The sequence below is a fragment of the Seriola lalandi genome, unplaced genomic scaffold (genome assembly GCF_002814215.2).
Source record: "Seriola lalandi dorsalis isolate HSWRI2012SDOR001 ecotype SW California unplaced genomic scaffold, Sedor1 jcf7180002054139, whole genome shotgun sequence".
In the NCBI taxonomy this organism is placed as follows: Eukaryota; Metazoa; Chordata; class Actinopteri; order Carangiformes; family Carangidae; genus Seriola; species Seriola lalandi.
Genome location: NW_019524692.1, coordinates 397,076 through 418,634, shown reverse-complemented (window position 1 = coordinate 418,634; position 21,559 = coordinate 397,076). Strand labels below are relative to the sequence as shown.

General features: G+C 40.8%; 3 protein-coding genes across 4 annotated transcripts; 1 reads left to right on the top strand and 2 right to left on the bottom strand.

The window, feature by feature from the left end:
* Window positions 1-414: 414 nt before the first annotated feature.
* LOC111653026 (cGMP-dependent protein kinase 2-like) lies at window positions 415-11,645 on the bottom strand. The gene is made up of 22 exons (XM_023403473.2): window positions 11,320-11,645; window positions 9,089-9,178; window positions 8,455-8,517; window positions 8,204-8,330; window positions 7,837-8,003; window positions 7,574-7,687; window positions 7,171-7,276; window positions 6,835-6,898; window positions 6,412-6,489; window positions 6,196-6,284; window positions 5,409-5,474; window positions 5,180-5,227; window positions 5,037-5,078; window positions 4,791-4,902; window positions 3,836-3,972; window positions 3,629-3,718; window positions 3,048-3,189; window positions 2,664-2,827; window positions 2,229-2,345; window positions 1,849-1,911; window positions 1,581-1,656; window positions 415-1,242 (listed from the first exon to the last, which is right to left on the bottom strand). The coding sequence occupies exons 2-22, from the start codon at window positions 9,174-9,176 to the stop codon at window positions 1,156-1,158; spliced, it is 2,040 nt and encodes a 679-aa protein (XP_023259241.1). The 5' UTR covers window positions 9,177-9,178; window positions 11,320-11,645; the 3' UTR covers window positions 415-1,155.
* An 893-nt stretch (window positions 11,646-12,538) lies between these two features.
* LOC111653049 (phospholipase ABHD3-like) lies at window positions 12,539-18,761 on the bottom strand. Of its 2 annotated transcripts, none has more exons than XM_023403503.2 (9): window positions 18,331-18,761; window positions 17,110-17,270; window positions 16,808-16,990; window positions 16,604-16,649; window positions 15,695-15,807; window positions 15,374-15,547; window positions 15,236-15,284; window positions 14,960-15,125; window positions 12,539-14,805 (listed from the first exon to the last, which is right to left on the bottom strand). In XM_023403503.2, exons 1-9 carry the CDS (start codon window positions 18,448-18,450, stop codon window positions 14,600-14,602), a joined length of 1,218 nt encoding a protein of 405 aa, XP_023259271.1. In that variant the 5' UTR covers window positions 18,451-18,761; the 3' UTR covers window positions 12,539-14,599. The 2 variants fall into 2 exon arrangements, with proteins under 2 accessions (XP_023259271.1, XP_023259272.1); XM_023403504.2 differs by having other exon boundaries at window positions 18,582-18,761.
* A 918-nt stretch (window positions 18,762-19,679) lies between these two features.
* Window positions 19,680-21,527, top strand: LOC147819286 (uncharacterized). Its single transcript, XM_087173245.1, has 2 exons — window positions 19,680-19,692; window positions 20,425-21,527. The coding sequence occupies exons 1-2, from the start codon at window positions 19,680-19,682 to the stop codon at window positions 21,525-21,527; spliced, it is 1,116 nt and encodes a 371-aa protein (XP_087029371.1).
* The last annotated feature ends 32 nt before the right edge of the window (window positions 21,528-21,559 follow it).

The window sequence follows — 21,559 nt, the reverse complement described above, 5'->3', positions numbered from 1 at the left end:
TTTTTTTTTTTTTGATGTGGAAAACTGGTCTCAGCAGTGGAACCACAGGCATTAACAGGAAGGAACAGGATGACTCTTTCCTCCTGCCTTAAATCCTGCTGCCATGAGAGACAACCGTATCCCTCCAGAGCCTCACAATCAGCTGCAACCAATATCAAGCACATCGGACTAAACCTGTAAACCCCTCACTCTGTCTCAGGCCAGTTTCCACTCTGAGAACATCTTAACAGGCACAATATTTCCCCTCGTGTATTGTTCATTATCTCACATCGAATCTCCGAATACTTTTATTGTTCACTGCAGGCTGCGTGTGTGTGATTTGGCCACAACAGCAAAAATTGTGCACCATTTCACACTTTATATTGTCATACGTTGGAGGGTAAGTGTAGGAAACAAACACAGCTCACTCAAGCCTGTAAGAACACTTTTTATTTACTAAACTCGAGTCATGTAGAAAGCTTTCATCAGGATGTTCTATGATCTTTCTAAATTACAATCAAGGTGCGTGAAAATAATCTGCACACAAAAAGAGGGCATTTTCCAAAAACAAAGGAAAAATTGTAAAAGATAGTGACAGTTTATATTAATAATAATAAAAAACTAACAATACTAACGCATTTAACAGCGTTGCTATGAGCAGGTAAGCTTGTTTTATCTCTAAAACTATGTAGATCCTGAAGAACAACAAACTTTAAAGAACAATATTGTTGTGGCAGATATGGCAGCATTAATTTTTCAACTTGGCTTCAGATTTGGCGAGAGCTGTCCTTCCTTTCGTACATATTGTACCATATGACTCAAGCCTTTATCGTGAGCTAAGCACTTACGGACGAGTGTTTTATTCTCATCGGTGAAGAGAGTCATCAGGCACCAAATCTCCCTGCACTGAAATCACAGACAGAATGTCCTCACGTCCTCCACAACACTTCAATAAATATGTTGGAAATTGGTGATTTACTTCAGCTTCACTCTAATTTAATAATCAACTCAGTATGACATGGATTATGCTTTTTCAATATAGAGCTCCTGCTACCATCGTGTGGCCTTAGCCCTGTTTTGGCTCCAGTTAGTTATGTAAAAGTCTGATTTGGTTCCGTAATGGGGTGATGTGGGCGACTCCTGTGGCTTTTGATCCTTTCGGCTCAATAGTCAGAATCAGTAGTCGTGGTCCCAGCCGGAGAACTCCTCCTCTGCCTTTGTCTGGTCCAGAGGGAAACGGTCAAAGTTGATGTAGCAGGGGCCCTGACGGAGGAAAAAGACATTGTTGAAGCACATTGGCTGCATCTTGAAGTGTATCACTTCTTTATAAATAACATGTAAGCATATTTCTTTCAAAATTTTACTTTGATTGTTGCACATATAATAATGCATTTTCAGTGTTATAGAGAACTGCTGAAGATTTGAAAGCACAATATAAAGGGCTACAAAAGTGTAAAAGTGTATTTTACAGAGTTAATGCACAAAATATTCTCTGAAAGTGAACCAGCTACATTCTTTGGTTCTGTTTTCTTTAAACTACACAAAAAGTGTTACCACTTTTCACACAATAGTAGAAGCACTCGGCTGGAGGTGTGACTTGCCTTGCGTATGAGCCGGACCGTGGGAGCGTCGAGCTGACCCACCCGCAGCTTGTGCCAGTTCATGCTGCTGAACCACCTGAAGGGAAAAGAGGAGGGAGATTACAAGTCAAATACAATGAGAACGGACTGAAATGATTGATTCTAAATTAAAAAGCTCATTAAGCACCAAATGTTTTTTTTTTTTTTAAGTCTTTTTTATCCAATGATTGTGTAGTATCGTACCTACTTAACTTTTTAACACTTATAAAAGACATGTTGCCATGGTTACCTGTGATTCCGGACATCTTTGATTCCATCCTTCTTGTTTCCTAACCTCTGACCTGGCCGAAGTCTGTGAACAAAAATGCAAGACGTCAGTCATACGGAGGACATTTACATATCTTTTTTTACATAAGTTTCCACTTTTCAACACATTTGTATTCAGAAACCATAAATACACAAATGCATGTTATAATACAATGTATTGATTTGCAGACATGTTCAGAGGCACATAGGAAGAGCTGTCTGAAATGCCCAAATGCTCTATACCTTACCTTTTACACGGTCCAATTCTATATTATGAGAGAGTTATTCAGGCAACACACTGAAGTAATAGATATATCACTATATAAAATTGTAACCATGATGCAGTCAGTATCGTTCTCTCACCTGCACAGCTTACTGATAATGGACTTGGCTGCTTCATTCAGGTAAGGTGGATACTTGAGTGCGCCCTCCAATATTTTGGCATAAATCTTCTGGGGCTCTGAACTTGAAAATGGAGGGCTGAAAGATAGAAAATACGTTTGATGTTAGATAATCTTTCGATATAAAGCAATTATCACATTAAAAGAAAATGTCTCAGAACATCCACAGTGGTTCTTTTGGGTAACCTGAACCTGTGGCTGCAGGCACTAAATGATGAGAAAAGACAGATGTGTTTCACTGCTGCAGATGTCAGCCATACTTCCCTGCTGCCATCTGCTGGTCAGCATTAAGATTTGACTCATTTTCAATTTATTCTCACTTTGCCATATTTCTGTGACTCTATTGCAGTGATTCTCAAGCCTTTTCTGGCAGTATTAGTATTAGTATCAGTATTACCTTCCCACCAGTAGCTCAAAGATCAGAATGCCAAGGGACCAAAAGTCGACCGCAAAGTCATGTCCCTGGTTCTTGATGATCTCTGGGGCCATGTACTCAGGAGTACCGACAAATGAGTAGGTTTTCTCACCACGTACTAACTCCTTGGCAAAACCAAAATCCACCTATACAGACACACAGACACACACAAACACACACACACACACACATATAGTATGCAGATCATACACAGGCTCTAGGTATGGAAACCCTTGCGAAGTCCCCCTTAGTGCAAAAGCACATTGTCACATACAGGTGTATTTCCTGAATATTTAATCTGTACTTAGAGCTTAAAGAGGGCACAAATAAATGAGCAGACACACTTCTTCACAGACAAGGACTCACTAGTTTGACATATCCCTTAATATCCAGCATCAGGTTCTCAGGCTTCAGGTCTCTGTACATGATGTTCTTCTTATGGAGGTAGGCATAGGCCTCCACCACACAGGCAGTGCAGAACACAGCAATGGACTCGTCAAAACGCCCTCTGAAATCACAGTGACACGCTTTAATTTGCTGTCAAATAAATTTATTGCATCCCATCGCCTTCTATTGCTGTTATTTTCATTGGTCTGGGCACGAGCGGCCCTTGGAAATTGAAGTTTATTTTATTGTTGGCACTATAGATTGCATCAGCACATATTTCTCTGTGTCAGATAGTGGCACTGAATGTTGGTGCAATTTCAGTGCATTTGACGTGGAGATCTCAAGATAGCCTGAGGGCAATAAATGAAGTTTCCTACCCATAAAGCCACCACAGCTTTTTAAAACAGTGATTGAATAAAAATTGTCTCTCTTTTATAATATCCTATTGTTTACACTGATTCTACCTTGTGTGACAGCATACACAATATCCTGCTTCATCAAAAAAACAAACAAAAACCAAACAATGCCATTTTATTGTGGCTTGTCGTCTGTTTTCTCACACTTCTTTGAGTTTGGTCCAGATCTCCCCACCACCACAGAACTCCATGACCATGTAGATGTATCGTGTGTCTTTGAAAGCTGCATGAAGCCTACACAGAGAGGATAGAGAGGCAGGATAAATTATTCCCAGATAGTTTTTCTGAGCATGCAACTGTTATGCACTGATGTTAAGTGACTACACTCAGTGTGCGTTCACTCGCAGATACCTGACGATGAAGTCGCACTGGATGGCTTTAAGGATTTTCTTCTCAAACAGCATGTGCTCCTCCTGTCTCTTGGCAACAATGTGCTTCTTGCTGACTCGTTTCATGGCGTAGTATTTGCCATGGTTCACTGTGGTCATCTTAGAATTGAAAAATATAACCCAAAGTATCACAAAATAGACAAAGACATGGCTCTGTGATACATTGATGTCTTGGTGGCAGTTTTGGGGATAATTTGGAGGTAGAAAATATCTTTACTGGATGAGTTTAGAAGCACATTTTAGCTGATACAAAGAAAGTTGTAATGAAATGTCAATGATTTTCTTTTTTCCTGAATATGTTATCAATTACATTTATAGGTCCTCAAACAACCTGATCGTTTACTTAAATGTATTTACTTTTGACTAATACTGGTAGTTTGAACTTGGAGGGCCTGCAAGGTCAATCGTCCTGTAGCTTATTTTAGGGATTGTATGAAAATTATTAGGAGGGGAGAGGTGGTCAGAAAAGCAGGAGGTTATTTCCTCCTTTGTTAATAGGATTGTCTGATTGAGTAGATTAGTAGCATTTTTTCCAAAAATAGGGAGCTGCTGTGTTTTTGATTTTTTCATGCCTTTTCCTCACATTTTCCATAAACATATAGTTTTGATATATTAGTGGGCGTTTTTTCCAAGTGAAGGGGGTGGGTCAAAAAGACTCAACCACTCTCCCCATCCTGCTAATTTTCATACAGTCCCTTAGTATTGCCTCATTCCTGTCCTACTTCCTGCATTTCTCTTGCTGGGATTTCAGTCTTATGTATTTCAAACAGGAAAAAAATGTAAGTTAAAGTTAAAGTTTTCCCCCTATCTCAAAGTAATGTTTATAAGACAACTCCCCCAGTTTGATTTTGGATAAGAGAACTTACGTATTTCACACTCCAGCAAATACACACACATACACACAAAAATACACTCACCAGTTCAACACGCCCAAAACCTCCGACTCCAAGCGTGACAGGATCTCCTAAGAAGCGACCCTCCTGGTACAGCACAGGAACCAGATCCTTAAACCTCAAGGTGGAGGTGGTACTGAGAAACAACGAGAGCTTTTAAGTAATGATAACTATTTCATTTCAAGGAATTCGTTTGTGTGATTTGTACGATTGTGTTACATCTTTTTTTCCTGCATCCACCAAGTTTTATCGTCTGCCACACACACTCACCTTGACTTCTCTGGAACTTGTGCTTCCTGCAGCACTTTGGAGCTGGTAGTAAAAAAACAAGCAAGAGTCAATACATACGAATCTGGGCAAGACAGAGAGAATAGGTAGAAGTAATAACTGGACACATATTTTATAGTACGCACTCGTCAAACAGCTCCAGGTGCTCTATGGGAATTGTCTCTTCAAATACCCTGAAGGAAAAGGCGTTGTTAGTCAACCTGTGCATTAATCAGCAAGTGACAAACACACAACAGAAAGAAAACAGAGTGCAGGCTAAACCAGGCGACACTGACAGAGAACAAATACACCGGAGGAAATCCAGATCACATCACCTTCGTTTACGCTCAAAATTTAATGTCAAGTCAGACTCACTCCTTGTCAATGGAGAAGCATGTAACAGGGCCATCAGCAGTGCAGGTGGCAGTTCTCAAAACTTCCCTGCAAAAGGAAAAACATTGCACGTCAACCCAGGACAACTGTATGTTATTACTGTATATACTAATTTGTCAACACCTCAGCTGTCAAAAATGTGAGAAATCTTTGAATTAGCAACTGAAATCAATGACATCTTTTAACATTTTGTTTTTCTGCAGCAGGACTGTCATCACCTAGGCCCTGATTAAATAAAAATAATAGCGAATAATGGAGGAGGATTGGTTGGTGCAGGATTTTCCAGCACATTGATACAGAAGAGTCACTTTCTCCACAGAAGGGAGGAAACGTTGCATATTTATTAATTCACACTGCACAAATCTGCATCTGAAAAACCTTCCAATAAAACAACACAAATGCTGCCTTATACTCAGCAGTTTAGAGGTACTAGCTGAATGGTATCTTATTATCTATTATTATTTCTACATTATCACTCTACATACTGTATTGTTGGTTTTTATGCAGCACCACTGACAGCCACATCAGTCAGCCACACGCTCACTGCACCACATTTGAACAACCTAAAATTAGCTAAATTTAGAGAAACTTCAATTTCATTTCATTTCATTCTGTGACTCCAAATGACTTGTTCACATTGACACGATCAGCAGGTCTATCCAACCAAAATGCCAAAGATGACAGCAGCCAAAGAGGATGCACGGAGCAGTGGATGTTGCACAAGGCTCTCACAAATATCCTCAGGCACGTGTCGTGTTGCCATGGTTACCGTATGAGGGCCTGTTCCCCGAAATGCTCCCCTTTTCCCATTCTGCGAATCTGCTTCTGCTGCCCGTTCACGTTCTTAGTCACCAGGACCTGAGGGGGGAAACACACACGGGAGGCAGGGAGACAGAGTTCATATATATACAGTGTATACACACACAGGCTGGTACAATATCATGTTTAAATATGAGTTTGTGCACACAGCATGACACTGTAATACCTCTCCTTTGAGGATGATGTAGAACGTGTTTGCATCAGTTCCTTCTCGAACTATAACATCTTTGTCCTGATACTTCACCTGGGAAAGACAACACAAGAAAGACAAGGCCATAAAAGAGTCACCTCCACATATTTACACAATGTTCATCATGTGTTTGTCTTGACAATAAAGTCTGTATTTTACAGGAAAACAAAGCCATAAATTTAACTCATGAAACCGTATATAAACCTCGGTTACTGCAATTCAAAAATGTCAACATTTCACATCCAAAAAAAAAAGTCATTATTGTGTTTAGCCCAGTTACTATTTATGTTTCAGTTTGTGCAATGTGTTTTAAAATGTGCTGGTTAAAATCAGCAGAACTGGATTTTTTTTTTAATAAGAAAATAATTATTATCCATAATGGGACATCTTAGTACACACCTCATCCATGGAGTCAATGATCTTGGACAACTGGACATCATTCAGGTCCTTCAGAGTACGAGATCTGTGACGGGATCCAAAGAATACAGCAGAAGAGTTAGACGTTGTTCGTGGTCCATTAAGCCAGGAAAAACTTTGTTCATGGTAAGGTGTTAAGGTAGAAAAAGAGGTGACGGGGTGAAGAAGAAACCACCAAATAGATCCACCACCAAGAATAGATCAGCATTTTGGGATAATACAGTAGTTTCCACAAAATGTCGATCTATTCCTTTAATTCGGACAAATTGTGCTGATTTAAAACCCCTACTGGCTGCAGAGTCTATCGTGTGAACTCACGTCTTCAGGAAGCCCATGAGCTGCTCCCGTTTCTTCTTAGACTTGTTGGTTATGATCGTCCTGTAGGTCTGTCGTTCCATACACCACAGACGCACCACTGTCTTCGCTGCAACATAGGTGATGAAAAGCTGAAGTTTTAGTGATTCAGTCTGGTTGACGGTCATAAGCAAAGAGAATGAGTGATTAGACCAAACAGTGAGAGAAACACAAAGCCCTGAAAAACATTCATGCTCAGGGCCGCAAGAAAGTTGTTTGAAGTACAGTCTATACACTGTAGTTCCTGTTTTAAACACTACTGAACACATAAATAATCCCATGGCACCACACATAGCACACAATAGCATGCTGTAAATACCTACGGTCGCTATATGTATGTGCATATACAACCATCACGGAGGCTGACCTTTGACCGTTGCTGTCCGTTTGCAGTTGTACAGGATGGCCAACTCCCCGAACACATCACCATAGCTTAGAGTTCGGAGGTCCTGGCTCGCCTGGGTGACACGGAGCTCACCAGCTACAGGACGGGAGGAACAGAGAGAGCTGCTTTATACAGGTGTGTAGACTTTGCATGAATCTGAATATTAAAAACATCATTTAAAACAACAGAACTCTTCATTAGAATTAGAAACACACACACCCACACACACTCAGGTGTTTCCCCACCTGCCACTATGTACATGCTGTCTCCTTCGGTGCCCTCTTTAATGACTTCATCCCCCGGCTGGAAGTTAGATACCACTAACAGCTCCACCATCATGGCTGTTTGCTCGTCGTCGAGGCGGCTCAGGAAGTCATTCTTCTGGATGGCTTTGACTATCACACTCTTCTCACTGGTGATGGAAGATGAGAGAAGTCATGTTGATGTAAGGTCACTTGAAGTTGCTCTCATGCCACATGCAAACATTGTGTAGGCGTTTGATGTGTGCTGAAGAGGCAATTAGAGTGGATTTGTCACAATGGCAAAAAAAAATCAAGTGCTGTCTTACTTAAATACAGGGATTTTCTCTCATAAGCAGTTCTGATTACCGACCTGGCAGTTTTCTTGACCTGGGTGCGTGTAATCTCCAGGGTCTCACGGATCGGTTCGGGGGCAATGACAGCCGCACGGCTCTTCCTGACCTCTGGTTCAATCTCATTACCGCTGTGGGAGGGAAACTCTGGAACAGGCAAACAGAGGAGCACAAATGGAGGGTTAACTACTCTAAATTGCTGCCAAGTAGAATCGTGTGTGTGTGTGTGTGTGTGTGTGTGTGTGTGTGTGTGTGTGTGTCTGCCTCTTACCCAGGTCGTGATATTGACTCTGCAGCTCCTGCAAAAGTTTTTCTTTCTCCTGCAGTCGTTGTTCTGTGAGGATAAAAGCAGATTCATTCTTTTATCACAAAGTAGATCCTACTCTAATGTAGCACTTTCTCTGGCATGATTTATCTGCTTCTTTCATGGCAAACATGGATGAAAAAAACAACTTTTACAGCACTGGATATTTGAGGCACATTTAATTTAACATTTGATAATGATCCTTATCCATCACTTATGTCAACTATTTATTCATTACTTTTAACTATTTCCACCATTTATCCATTATTCATTCATTTTTAGCTAAATATTCCCACCATTTACCCATTACTTATTTCAACTTTTTATCCTTTGCAGCTAGCTAGGTAGTTTAACTAACTATTTAAACTGTTTATCCATTACCTTTAGCCAATCTTTAGCTGTTGTATCGTTGCACCTACCCCCTCGCCACTGCTAGTTGGTAATCACTACACTATAGTACATTGCTAGATCACAACTGGCTGTGGTCACAACCCAGCCTCACACAAACATTGTTCCACAATACATTAAAAGGTGTGAACCCGTTGAACAGTGGCATTCCTCCTTACAAGACTTAAGGTGGTATTGTTATGGCTGTGCTTACCCAGGTCTTTATTTTGCCTCTGCAGCTCCTGGTTGATCAGACATTGTTTTTCTAGCTGCTGCTTCAGGTCCTCTAGTTGCTTCTCCATGGCTACAGGGGGAAAACGTACAAAATATGAAGATACATGGGGGGAATCCATAGAGTCATCAACAGATTAATTGAAGTCATGCAATCACGGTAGACACGTATAGGAAGTTTAAATTAGCATCTGAACTGAGACATAAAATACTGCGCCATACACGCTGATATGTGTAGAGATGATATCATATTTAATGTAACTATAAACAAGGCAGTGAGCTCCACTGCCAGCACACAGCGAGATCCCAGCTGAATAATGCAGACTAATGATGGACAGTCAACAGGGTGCTTTCTGAATGCTGTCACACCCTGCCAGCTTCTGCTAAAGATCTATTACTGTTCCTGTGACCAATGGCAGCACAAAACCTGTCAGTATAAAACCCTTCATTAAACGTTCCCCTGTTGCAGACTGTGAGCCTTCTGTGCATTTCTTTATTCTCTCCGCTTGTGTGCCGCTACAGTGATGTGTGACGTTAACAACCTCTGCTGTATAATTCAGTGTTTACAGCGAATGTGTGCGCATGCTATCAAATGAACTGAGGCGGATTCATTACCCCGGCTGCGTGCGAGGGGTTAGCAGGTATCTCTCTTCATCCAGGAGATCTGCTTCACAAAAGCCTTGATAAAGAGACGTCTTCACCTACACCAAACGTTACAATCAACACAAACACAAGGCCTGTTAGCGAGGCCTGTGGTGGCCGAGATGTTTGCCTATGATCACCGTGCTCATCATGTGACCCCAGTTACCACCGCCTCACCCTGAACATTGAACAGCTCTGAGATTAGACATGATGTTAAAGCGAATCATAAAGTGACTGAGCAATACACAGCAAACTGTGACGGGCAAATATAAAATGGTTCCTGTTCCTCTCTGAGAATAAGAGTGTTTCTGTGACGCAGGTCTGTGCAGAAGGTGGCAAGGAGCTGGATAAGACCCTTAGGTGCTTTAATAACTTCTTCACAGCATTCCCAGTCACCTATGTTGGATATATTCCACATCGCCTGTGACTCAGTGTGACGATACAGTCCATTGCATAAAACCATGCAGCTTCACTGCCAAGTGTTAATAGGCCTGTGTCGCAGGAAAGACAAAGCTTAACACTCATTAAAATTTTACAGGGGACATAATCGCAACAAAAAATATGTCGCTGCGTGTTGCACCATACTTGGAAGTCAAATATATGCCGGGGTGTTTTATTAACCTGTCGCCTACACACACACACACACACACACACACACACACACGAATAAAGAGAGAGAGAGAGAGCAGTGCACAAACACAATTTGTAAGCTTTCTAGGAACTTGCAACCACAAATAAAGACCAGTGAGACAGAGAGAGATGATAACCTTTAGTGCCTGCTGGTCAACATTTAAACCATTGTTCGTTTAACCCTGCCCTTTTAGCCCGGGGGGGGGGGGGGGGGGGGGGATTGTTACAGTGAGCCCCATAAGAAGCTGCTGGTTGTGTATTAGCTGTTTTATTCTTTTTTTTTTATTATTCATGTGATGCAATTTCAAATATATTTTTAGTTGTATCATACGAATGGTGAAAAGACTTTTTAAACACTGACTGATCAGCAACAGTCAGAAACAGTCCTATAAGCAGAGATTCGTCTTGTTCATTTCTGGGAGAGAATGTGAAAACAGAAATTAGCAGAGACAATTAAAAAGAAGGGGGTCTTTGTGTCAGCACAGCAGGAACATGATGCCAGACAGATCCCCATACAGCCAGCGTACTGTACACTCCATACTGCCTCATTACTAATTCATGGCCAAGTGTAACTACAGCTGAAATCTCATAAGATGCCCTGTAATAGGAACCTGTTCACAGTATTGTTTCTAGTCTGGTGGTATGTTTGAAGAACACTCTTTCACTGTGTGTTAGGGTTTTTAGCAGGTGCAGCACCTCATCTTTTTACTTAATAGAATTGTGGTTGAAATAACTATCATACCTCAAAGAGGAAAAGAAAAAAAGTAACGTATTCTGCTCTTTACAAGCCTTTAAAGCTGGTAATCAGTATTTTAAACACACTGAGCCACAAAATATGGATCTGCAGCACAGACTCAACAAAGCAAAAAAAAACAAAAAAAAAAGGATTTACATGACATCCAGCGTTCAGAGACACAATAGATACGTCAGAGTCACACTCACCTGCAGGCTGTGTGTGATCAAGAGAGGAGATGAGTGTCTGCGCAGCTTATAAAGGCCGCATGGATGATAGGAGCCAAACAATCACCCTGAACTGCTCACAAGATCCACTTCCAGTCGTACAGAAGTATTCGCTTTGCATACAGCTTCTGCGACCTGCTTGACCCCCAGACCGGCTACAGACTGGACACACCTGAGCAGACACAAAACATGCAGTCGCTGTCTGCTGTCTCTCTGGCATTACTTCTTCCGCACACTTTCTCAGCTTACACTGCCATGTCTGCTCCTCAGCGTTTACTATTTTTACTCTCTGTCTCTCGCTCTCTCTCTCTCTCTTTCTCACTCTCAGTCTTTCCTCCTCTTTCTCTATCTGTCAGTCTCAGCAGCTCTGGGGTTGAATCATTAACCATAACTTGAGGCTCCACCCATCACACCAGGTAGAGGATGTAGTGGAGAGAAAGCTGAGGTTGGGTGTGAAAAAAAAAAAAATCAGTGCAAGTGCACAGCTGAAGTGTGATTATATACAAAACATGTATTCTAGCAGTTACTTGTTTTCTCTAAAAATTGAAGTGCATATTGTTTGTTTTTTGCTTTGAAAGATACTGATGTGGGACTTCTGTGACATTTATCAGTTATATATTATTTCCGCATTTTCAGCATTTTAGGATCCCAATATCCCAGCTACAGCTGATGATAAAGAACTTGGCCCAGACTCTTGGCTCTCACGTGTTGACCACACAAAAGGTGCTACTGCAGGCCTGATGCTCCCTTTTTGAAACAGGCGAGGCAAAACATCTCTACCATGTTTGTGCCTCTTTAACTCTGGCTCAGTGTCTCTTGTACTCATTCTGACTTTTTGGTTGTAAAAATGTAGTTACCTTTCAAAGGAGATCAACTGCCGTCAAAAGAGTTTAATAACAGTAACCCGTTTTATTTTGGACACACTATTTTTGGGCTTGTGCAAAAAAATGGGGGTGTCTGACAGAAGGTTAAAGTGGACGTTTCAGTAAATGATGTTAGTCTGTTGTGAAAGATGACATAAAGAAGTCAAGACAACGTAGAGTTGTGGGGAACTCTCAGAGCTGAGGGCAAGCAGGACAACTCATAGATTATATCTAGCAGAGTTGTAAAGTGTCTCATTAGGTTTCTGTTTTTTTTCCAGAGTAAACGCTTCTGGATGTTTTCCAGGCTGAATTACCTGAATCTAAATGAGGCTGAAGGGTTAGCATTGTGACAGAGGGCCTTTATTGTTCAGTTAATTATTGATACGACGTCTGGTTAATCAACGACATTAACGACCCCACCGCTCAGAGATAAAAAAAAAGTGCTGGATTTCAGCGGTAGAGCTGGAGGGAACTCGGTGACAGGCAGCGCATGTGTTATGAGACTTTTCCATTAGGACCAACATGATGATATGTGTTGATCAAGACAAACCTAGGCTGAGTTAAGTGTTACTATCGATCACAGCCAAAGATGTCTTCATCTTACAATCATTTCATTTAAATTCAAGATGTAAAATTACCAGCTGAAATTAAAATGTTTATTATTGTCATTCTTTAATTCAAGTGTAACTCAATAACCAAACAGATAGTCCAAAATGCCCAAAGGTCTTTAAGATGAAAGGCGGCCATCTCAACTGATACTGCAAAAACACTGATTATGATTACAGCTCATGCAGAACTTAAAACAGAAAAAAAAAAAAAATTTGCGTCCATTAACAAAGACACAGCAATTAAAGGCAAGTGAACACAGTAAATATCTGAAAACTGGAAAAAAAACTGTATACTGCTAAAAAAAAAAAAGCACCACAAGCTTTTAAAATCTTCATATGTTCATGAGTCAAGAATCAAGTCAAACAACAGAAGCTTCTGGTGAAAAATTATATACCTCATAAATTAATAATACCTTGGTACTGGAATAATAAAGTGGTTTGCATGTGTCACCAGTGCTCTACTGGTGATAACAAACATAATAAAACCCTCTGGACATTCCAAGCTGATTTAAAAAGACATTCAATTCAAACATAGTGACAACCAGTGATTAAATCCAAAACAAACGCCCTCTAATAATTACAAACTACTCATTAATTATTATCATGTGGACTGAAAGTGGTTACGGTACTGACATGATGTGACATTGCTTCATCTGTCACCCATTCTCCAAACAACACTACGCATGAATGGCTAAAAAAATAAATAAAAGGGCAATTATAACACAGATAAATTCAGAACCACCAGATATTTATATTATTGACAGCAGGTATAAATATCTAGGTAATAAGTGCCACACTGAGCTTTACAGTGTCAGCTCATTTACCTCTGATGTGCTGCATGATTTACATAGCAACCAAGCATATTGCAAAAGCCTATACAAGCATACAATACTTTGACATTTAGTTTTACATTTCACTGATCTAGTTTTTTTTTTTTAATTACATAGCTGATAAACCTAGATCTTACAATTGCATAAGTCTTTTCTTCATGGCAGATGTGTACAGCATATTCCTGCTGTGTGAGTGTTTCCAGGTCGAGATTGACAGCTCTAACAAGTGAACAGGATTTCCTCTAGTGTGATCTGGTGGTACATTGAAAAACTGGATGTAAAGAATGCATGCAGGGGGGAAAAACATGGGGCAGTGTAATAAATCCTTTAAGGCTTCTTACACTTCAAGAAAAACAAGTCTTACAAAACCAAAAAAGCAAATGAGGCAAAAGGAAAAAGTAACAGTACAATATTACTCTTGTAATTTACGTATTCAATTCATTTCTAATTAAATAACATTAAACAGCCTAAAATCCAAGAACTCATTTTCCAACAGGGCTTCATTTTCTTTTCATTTTGTTTTCAATACACACTACAGTGTTCTGTGTGAAGGTGGGGCGGCAGGAGATTGAAACAATATGACAGCAATATTGGGCATCAGCTTATTAGTTGGCTGCGAGATTTCTTTAGTGAAAAAAAGCATCCACAGCTCGACTTCAGAGCTGTCCACTTGTTTCGAACCTTCTTGGATTGTTCATTGACAGTAAACCTGAGACGATGAGGAGGTAGATTGGCAGAGTTGCAGTGAGGTCATAATGATTGTACAATACAGCTGGTCACTCTCGGTGCGAACACAAAGGACGCGCAACATTTGTGTGGTAGCATGACAGCACACAGAGCTAAGCAATACTTTTTTTTTGTGTGTGTGTGAATTGTTCTACTGTTATTATGCAAGTGACTTCATACTCATTCACAGCAGGCCGTGATTCTGTTCTTCAGTGAGGTTCAGAGTACAAAAGGATCAGCTCCTCTGCTCTTCCTCGATGCCACAGGCTTTGTTGATGTCGCTCGGGTGTTCAAAGACTGCTTGGACAAACTGGCCGAACAGGCGCTCCATGTAGCTCTCACCGCGGGGAAACAAACCCTGCAGGAAGGCGATGTGTCCACCGTGAGCCGTCAACAACAGGGCGACGTTAGGCAGGCTCCGCACTATGGTCAACGGGAAGGCTGCGAAGTAGAAGACAGAAAGCAGACAGAATAAAATCTTGTGTAGCGAGGTGACTCAAATATACACATAAAGCGCAAATTAAAAAATAAAGATTTTCAAATCAAAAGAATATATACATAACACAATCTCCATCTCCTCCTGCTGTCCACTCACCGTTTTGCGGAGAGAAGGGGTCATCAGCAGCGTTGAGACACAGGATGGGTACCGCTGTGTTGGGGAGCTTTTTGTCCGGGCTGGCATCACGGTAATAGTCCGTACAAGATTTATAACCAAAAAGCAAAGTGGTGAAGCGTTCGTCAAACTCACGGATCGTCTGGGCCTAGAACAGAGAGGATGGAAAGGAGGTGAGGGTGGAGAAGAAGTGCTGATCACACATAAAGGGAGATTGCAAACTGTGACAGAGAGGTGAATGTAAAGAGCAGGGCACACCTTCAGGACATAGTCGACATCCACTACTTTCTCAAGAATCTTCCTGTGCCTGTGAGAACGAAATGAAAGAAAAGAGTCAAGATTGCCAGCTTGTTAAACTGAAGTCAGAAACTTGTGAAACCCCTCCACCTTTCTGACCTGGTGACAGCACGACACAGGCCACTTGTGAGGTATTTGTTGAAGAGCAGCCAGTTGAGTGGTTCTTCCATAGAATCTGAGGATTTCTGCGCATCCCAGGGGACAGAGATGGTGAACCCCGCCACCATCCCCGACTCTGTGCGCTTACGGCCCAGGTAGTTTAACAACAACATGCTTCAGAGGGTGAAAGAGAAGAAGACAAAAATAAAAAACAGAAAAGATGTTGGGTAATTAAAAGAGAGAATGTAAACAAATCATTGATAAATTTGACCCACTTTCTCAGATAAATGCAAGCCAATGGAAACCATTACACTGACTCACCCTCCCATAGACACACCAGCACCAAGCACAGGGGCATGTGGGTAGAGTCCTTTGACATGTTGCACTACATGCTCAAGATCTGAGGTGTTGGCTGCGCAGTAGGTGACAGGCGTCTGAAGCGAGCAGCAGGACAGAGCAGGAGCTTTACATGCAGCGTTCATGTGCCAGATTTTGTGTCTGACCTAATATACTAGAGCTGGTGTTATTCTTTACACACCTTATTGTCAACAAATCCAATGAAATTACCCAAACCAACTATGCCTTAGTTGGTCTGTCATTATTTTCCACCTTTTCCACAGTATTTGTTGAATTCATTGCTGGTTTTAAACTTTTCCCAAAGTGACATCACTTTTAAATCTGTATTTATTTCCAAAGTGTAACAAAAACAGATATTACTATAAATAATATATAATATAATTATATATATATAATAATAACTTCATACTGGAAATAGCAAAGTGTTGGGCAGACTCACCAGTCCTGTGAGAGCACATTGGCTCTCAGTGAAAGTTCTTTTATTTCTCTCCCAAATTAATATTAAATAAGTGAAAAAAAAACATCTCACATCTACTTCCCAAAATTTGCACAGATCACTGATTTCTTTTTACTCTGGAATAAAGAATGAGAATACTCTGATGGAATCAGGATAATAATCATGCTGATTACAAGCAAGACAAATCTTATAATGAGACACCATAATAATCACCCTAGACTGCTGAAACCAGTGTTCCCCGTATATTGACATATACGGATCGATCCGCAAAAAATTTCAGCTCTGCAGAAGATGAAAAAAACTATAAAATGTGAAGCTAGTTCATAAACAAAGTCTGTTGAAATGACAGTGAGAGAGGGACATTTGAAAATTAAATGTAAAATGACCATAATTCAACAGATAATCATTGTACTTACCAACAACTCTTCCCCTGCAACCCCCCTGTTGTTGAAGACCACACACCTGGGGAAGAAAATGTCAATGAAAACAGCTTCAGCACTTAAATTCCCCTCAGTCACATCACATAAGTTTCATGCTTACTTTAATTCAAACTTTCCTGTTAATGCGTCTTTTTGGGTGTAATTATTGAACACAGGAGACACGTTAGGATCACAACTGACCTGTAGCCGCGGCGGGTGGCCTGGCTGATGGCGTGGAGCACGTAGGACTGCTTGCTGTTCCCTGTCAGGCCTGGAAGGATCAGTATTGTGGGGCGGGTAGAGGATTTTGGGTAGGACGCACTGGCCTGATTGTCCACCCAGTCCAGCGAGATCTGACCACCATCATCCGTACGGATCAGCTCACTGAGGGATGAAGAGATGAGGGGAGACAACAATCATGTACTGATAGTGTTTTACTGAAAATTAACAATAACATGTGTGTTTCAACCAGCAGGAGGAAGATAACAGGAGGTTCTTCCTACTTGCGATAGGCGACGGGGGGTCTGGACTTGAGGACGGCACAGACCAGGGTTTGAAAACGGCCTCCCCAGCACCACGGAGTGGGACTGAAGCGCTCAGCCACCACAGGACAGTGCTTGTGGAGGAACACACTGAAAGCCTCACTACAAACTAAAGCTGGTGTCTGAGAGGAAACAAGACAAAATGAAGAGGTATGAAAACACCTGAAATTTTATGTGTGTGTGTGTGTGTGTGGCAAATAGCACAGCGTTCTATTAAATAACACAACCACATTTTCTCCAATATAAAACAATAAAAGAACATGTAAAATGTAAAATACAACAATGATGTATTTAACTATCCAGTGACATGAAGATTCTAAATGTGAAGGTTTTGAGTTTCTCTCTGTTGGCAAGTTATATGAAAACATCATCGTGGGTTCTGGGAAATTGTGACAGGCATTTTTCAGTTGTTTACAATTTTACTGAATAACTGAATAATTGATTAATTGAAAAAACCAGTGATCAGATCAGAGAATTAAAGACATTTTTAAGTGTTAGGTTTGTATTTGTCAACAATTATAACTTCTCTTATAAAGGATCCATATATTGGGTATAAACAGTGGAATGGACTTAACACTAGCTAGCCCAATATAACATAGCTGTAATTACATATAATTATTAATTTTATACATGAACAAAGAAGTTCATTATGATTAGGATTAAAACTGTTAATACCTGTTCCAAACTCATGAACACATATCATTATACATGACTACAACTCTGTAATATTGTGTCAAGTATTAATTATCTGTTTACACAGCAGTTATGGATAAGTTAGGTTCTGACAAATATCATTAGTCTATGTCTTTATCATTGCATTATAGTACATTATAAACCATTTATTTATTGTTTATATTCTGCTTATGAATGCTAACTGGGTTAAACTGGTATCAAATTATCCTTACTTACAACATAATGTCTTATCCATAAAATTAGTATTGCCCTTAACTTTGTTGCACAAAATACCTTAACATTAAGTTAACATTTCATATACAAATGCTTCATATACAAAAAAAAAATTCGTAATTAAGATACGATTAGATAAGATGGCTTTTCTAAATTATTTTAATTATATGAAAAAAATAGACTGAAATAAACTAACAAAAAACACGATGAATAAATATGGTTTATAAAGTGGATATGGTGCAGTCATTACCGCCAGCCTTGACCGCAGTGACTGACCTGACACTTGCGGCCCCATAGATAGTACAGTGCTGCCGTGAGGGAGCAGACGAACACCGTGTAAGGTCTGGAAACACACTCCCAGTATGTTCTCCACAGCTCCAAATGCGCTAAAAACATGGTAATAATCTATCTAGCTACAGCGGAGAGCTAACCTGGTAGCTGAAGGTTAGTAAATGACTCGTTAAGAGACACAACGGAAAAGACAACTGACAGAAAGACGTTAGTTTAGTTAATGTCCGACAACCTGCCTTCATCACCACCAGCTAACGATAACGGTGCTTTACATCCCAGCGGCTCTCACGATGACGGCAGAGAGCCGGTATCCTCTGGCAGGACTTTAGTCAGCGGTGTTTCTTCCAGGAGCAGTTGATTCCTGGTTTTGGTCATGACCGCAGATCGTCTGTTTGGACAGAAGCTCCAATGACAGAGTCCGCCTCATGTCCTGCTCCGCCTTCACGGGCTGACTACAAACACGGAAGCTAACTAACACGCATGCGCAGACTGTTTTTCATTTTAGGTACATTACCGCCACCTTCTGCTGCATGTGCCACAAGGTCATTATTGACTTTATATGAAAATCCTGAATACCAGCTTTTCTTTTAATTCACTGTCTGTTGGGAAATTACTTGTTTGTTTGGTTCAATTCACGACTAATATACAATAAAAACTGATACATTCACTGAAGAGGCACTTATATTCTTTACCCAATCTTGTTTTATAGACACACACAAAGTCAAAATCTAGTTTTAATACTTATTTCAATGATATTTCAGTCACTCAATCACAGACTTTTAGTCTTTGTCACACAAAAACATCCTTTCCCAGATTCCTGCATTCACTTATTACTCCACTCTTAAGCAGTAAACTTAAGTCACAAGTGATGCTTTAAAATCAAATGTGTCATTATCTCACATTTGTAATGAATTATTCACAACGCTGAAGAAATCCCTTTGAAATGATTTGTCCATTGCTCCGTCTTAGTGCTCACACTCAGATGAAGTCCTCACATTTGTGCACTCACACACAGACTACACACACACACACACACACACACACACACACACACACACACACACACACACATAGACACACGATGTATAGACACAAATGTGCGTGGAATTTGGATTTAAATGTTAACTTGTGTTATAAACAGTTCAGTTATATAAATTCGTGAACATTTTTAGCACGATTATTGTTATGCTAAAGTCTCTGTGTGTCACTGTATTTGAGATACAATTACAGCCAAAACCTATTTGGAAAGATGAATTGAATGTAGAGATATAAAAACTGGACTAATAAAGAAATGTTTTGAAGTCTCACATATTACATGTTTTAGAGACGGTAAAATGCACAGTAGAGGTAAATATATAGGATTTGAACCCAAAGCAGTTACTTTCTATTTAACATGAACAACAGTTTAGACACATCTCAAGAAATAATAGATGTAATGTGCGTTTTTAATGTGCCCCAGTGCACCAGCTTCATCTCACATTGAGCTTTGCTTTTGTCCAGCTTTTCACTGTCTTCATAGTTTATCTGAAATGGTAATAACCTGAAATGCAGCCACATACCTGCCTTTAGACTTGATGGTGACTTCAGTGGGACTTCATCTGTCATGTTTTTATCTATCACGTGCAGAGGCGTAGTGCTGTTTGTTTACGTATGGACTGCAACTATGGTGCTCGTGCACGGTTAAATTGGGGCTTGTTTCAAAGGTTATCTAACTACTGTTCCTATGGTCCTAAGTTTATATTCATTTACTGACTTGTGTCGAGCAAATGAAGCCGCATTGGAAACAAATTTCCATTCAAAGGAGAAGGTGCTGCAGCCCGGTACCTCTAACATATACATGCAGAAAAAAAGGAGTAGAAGAAGAAATGGATTACTCAGGGAAAAAAAGGAGTAGAAGAAGAAATGGAACGCTCCAGTTCAAAGCCAAAATCAAAAGAAGAATTTCATTGTAAGTGTATTATGACATCATCAGGTGACAGTGCTAGATCACTGTGAGCGAGAGAACACTTCAACACATAACACAAACACCACTGACACAGACGTCTGTTCAGAGTGCAGAGTGAGAATTTACACAACAAGTCTTCAACAATCACACAATTCAACCAAAACAAACGACCACCACCCAAAAGGTCGTGGACAAGAGTCAAGACCAAATGATGGTGTCCAAGGAGATTCAGAATGAAATCTTCAACCTCAACATCCTGTTGGGTAAGGAGAAGGCCAACTGCATAACAGAAAAAAACTGGAGGGTCCAACTTTCTCAAGAGTTGGAGCAGACCAAGCAGCAGTTGGCCAAGCAGAAATCTCTGAAGGAAATGTACATCAACAGGGAGAAGGAGACCAGAAGAGAGCTGGAGAGGCTCCAAAAATACACTGATGACGAAACCCTCAGCACCACAAAGATTGCCACTCAGGTGCAAAGCAACATCAAGCGGAAGAAGAAGAAACTCCTCCAAAAAGATTATGAGGAGCTGCAGGTGGCACATTTAATCAGCCAGGAGAAGTTCACGGCTGAGTTCCAGGGGGAGAAGGAGAAGAACAAGGCTCTCCAAGAAGACCTGGAGAAACTGAGGGCTTCACACCTAGAGATCACCCAGAAGTATGAAGCTGATGTCCTCACAGTCAGACAGCAGGCTGACAAACTTCAGCGTGAGCTTGAGAAAGAAATCAAAGCTCATGCTGACAGGGTGTCAGAGTACCTGCTCCTGGAGCAAAACCTGAGGGCTGAGCAGGACGCCCTCCATCAAAAGATGGCCGAAGAAGTCAAACTCGCACAGCAAAACACTGCTAAGCAGGAAATGCGTCTACGGAGAGAGATGGAGGAGCTGAAAACACAGCTCAACACTCAGCTTTCACTCAACCATGAGCTCTCGACAGAGCTCAAAGCTGAGAGAGAGAACAAGCAGCCTCCCCAAGAGAACATCACCACCCATCAGCGCGAGGAGAACCAGGAGGAGAAGCCTGCAGATAAGCCAAAGAACAAACCAGACAAGCAGGAGGAGCCCTTCCTTAATGCTCCACTTGATCCCAAACCAAAACCCATGGAGATTGAGGAGTGTGAGGAGATCCTGCCGACCAGAACAAATAAATCAGTCTGGAAGAGAACCCGCCACTTCCTGGGTCTGAGGAAACCACAGAGGTGGAAGAAGCCCAAGGTGTCTACAGTCTACGGCGACATCTGAGCTGAATTTCCCTCCATCACCCACTGAAAGCA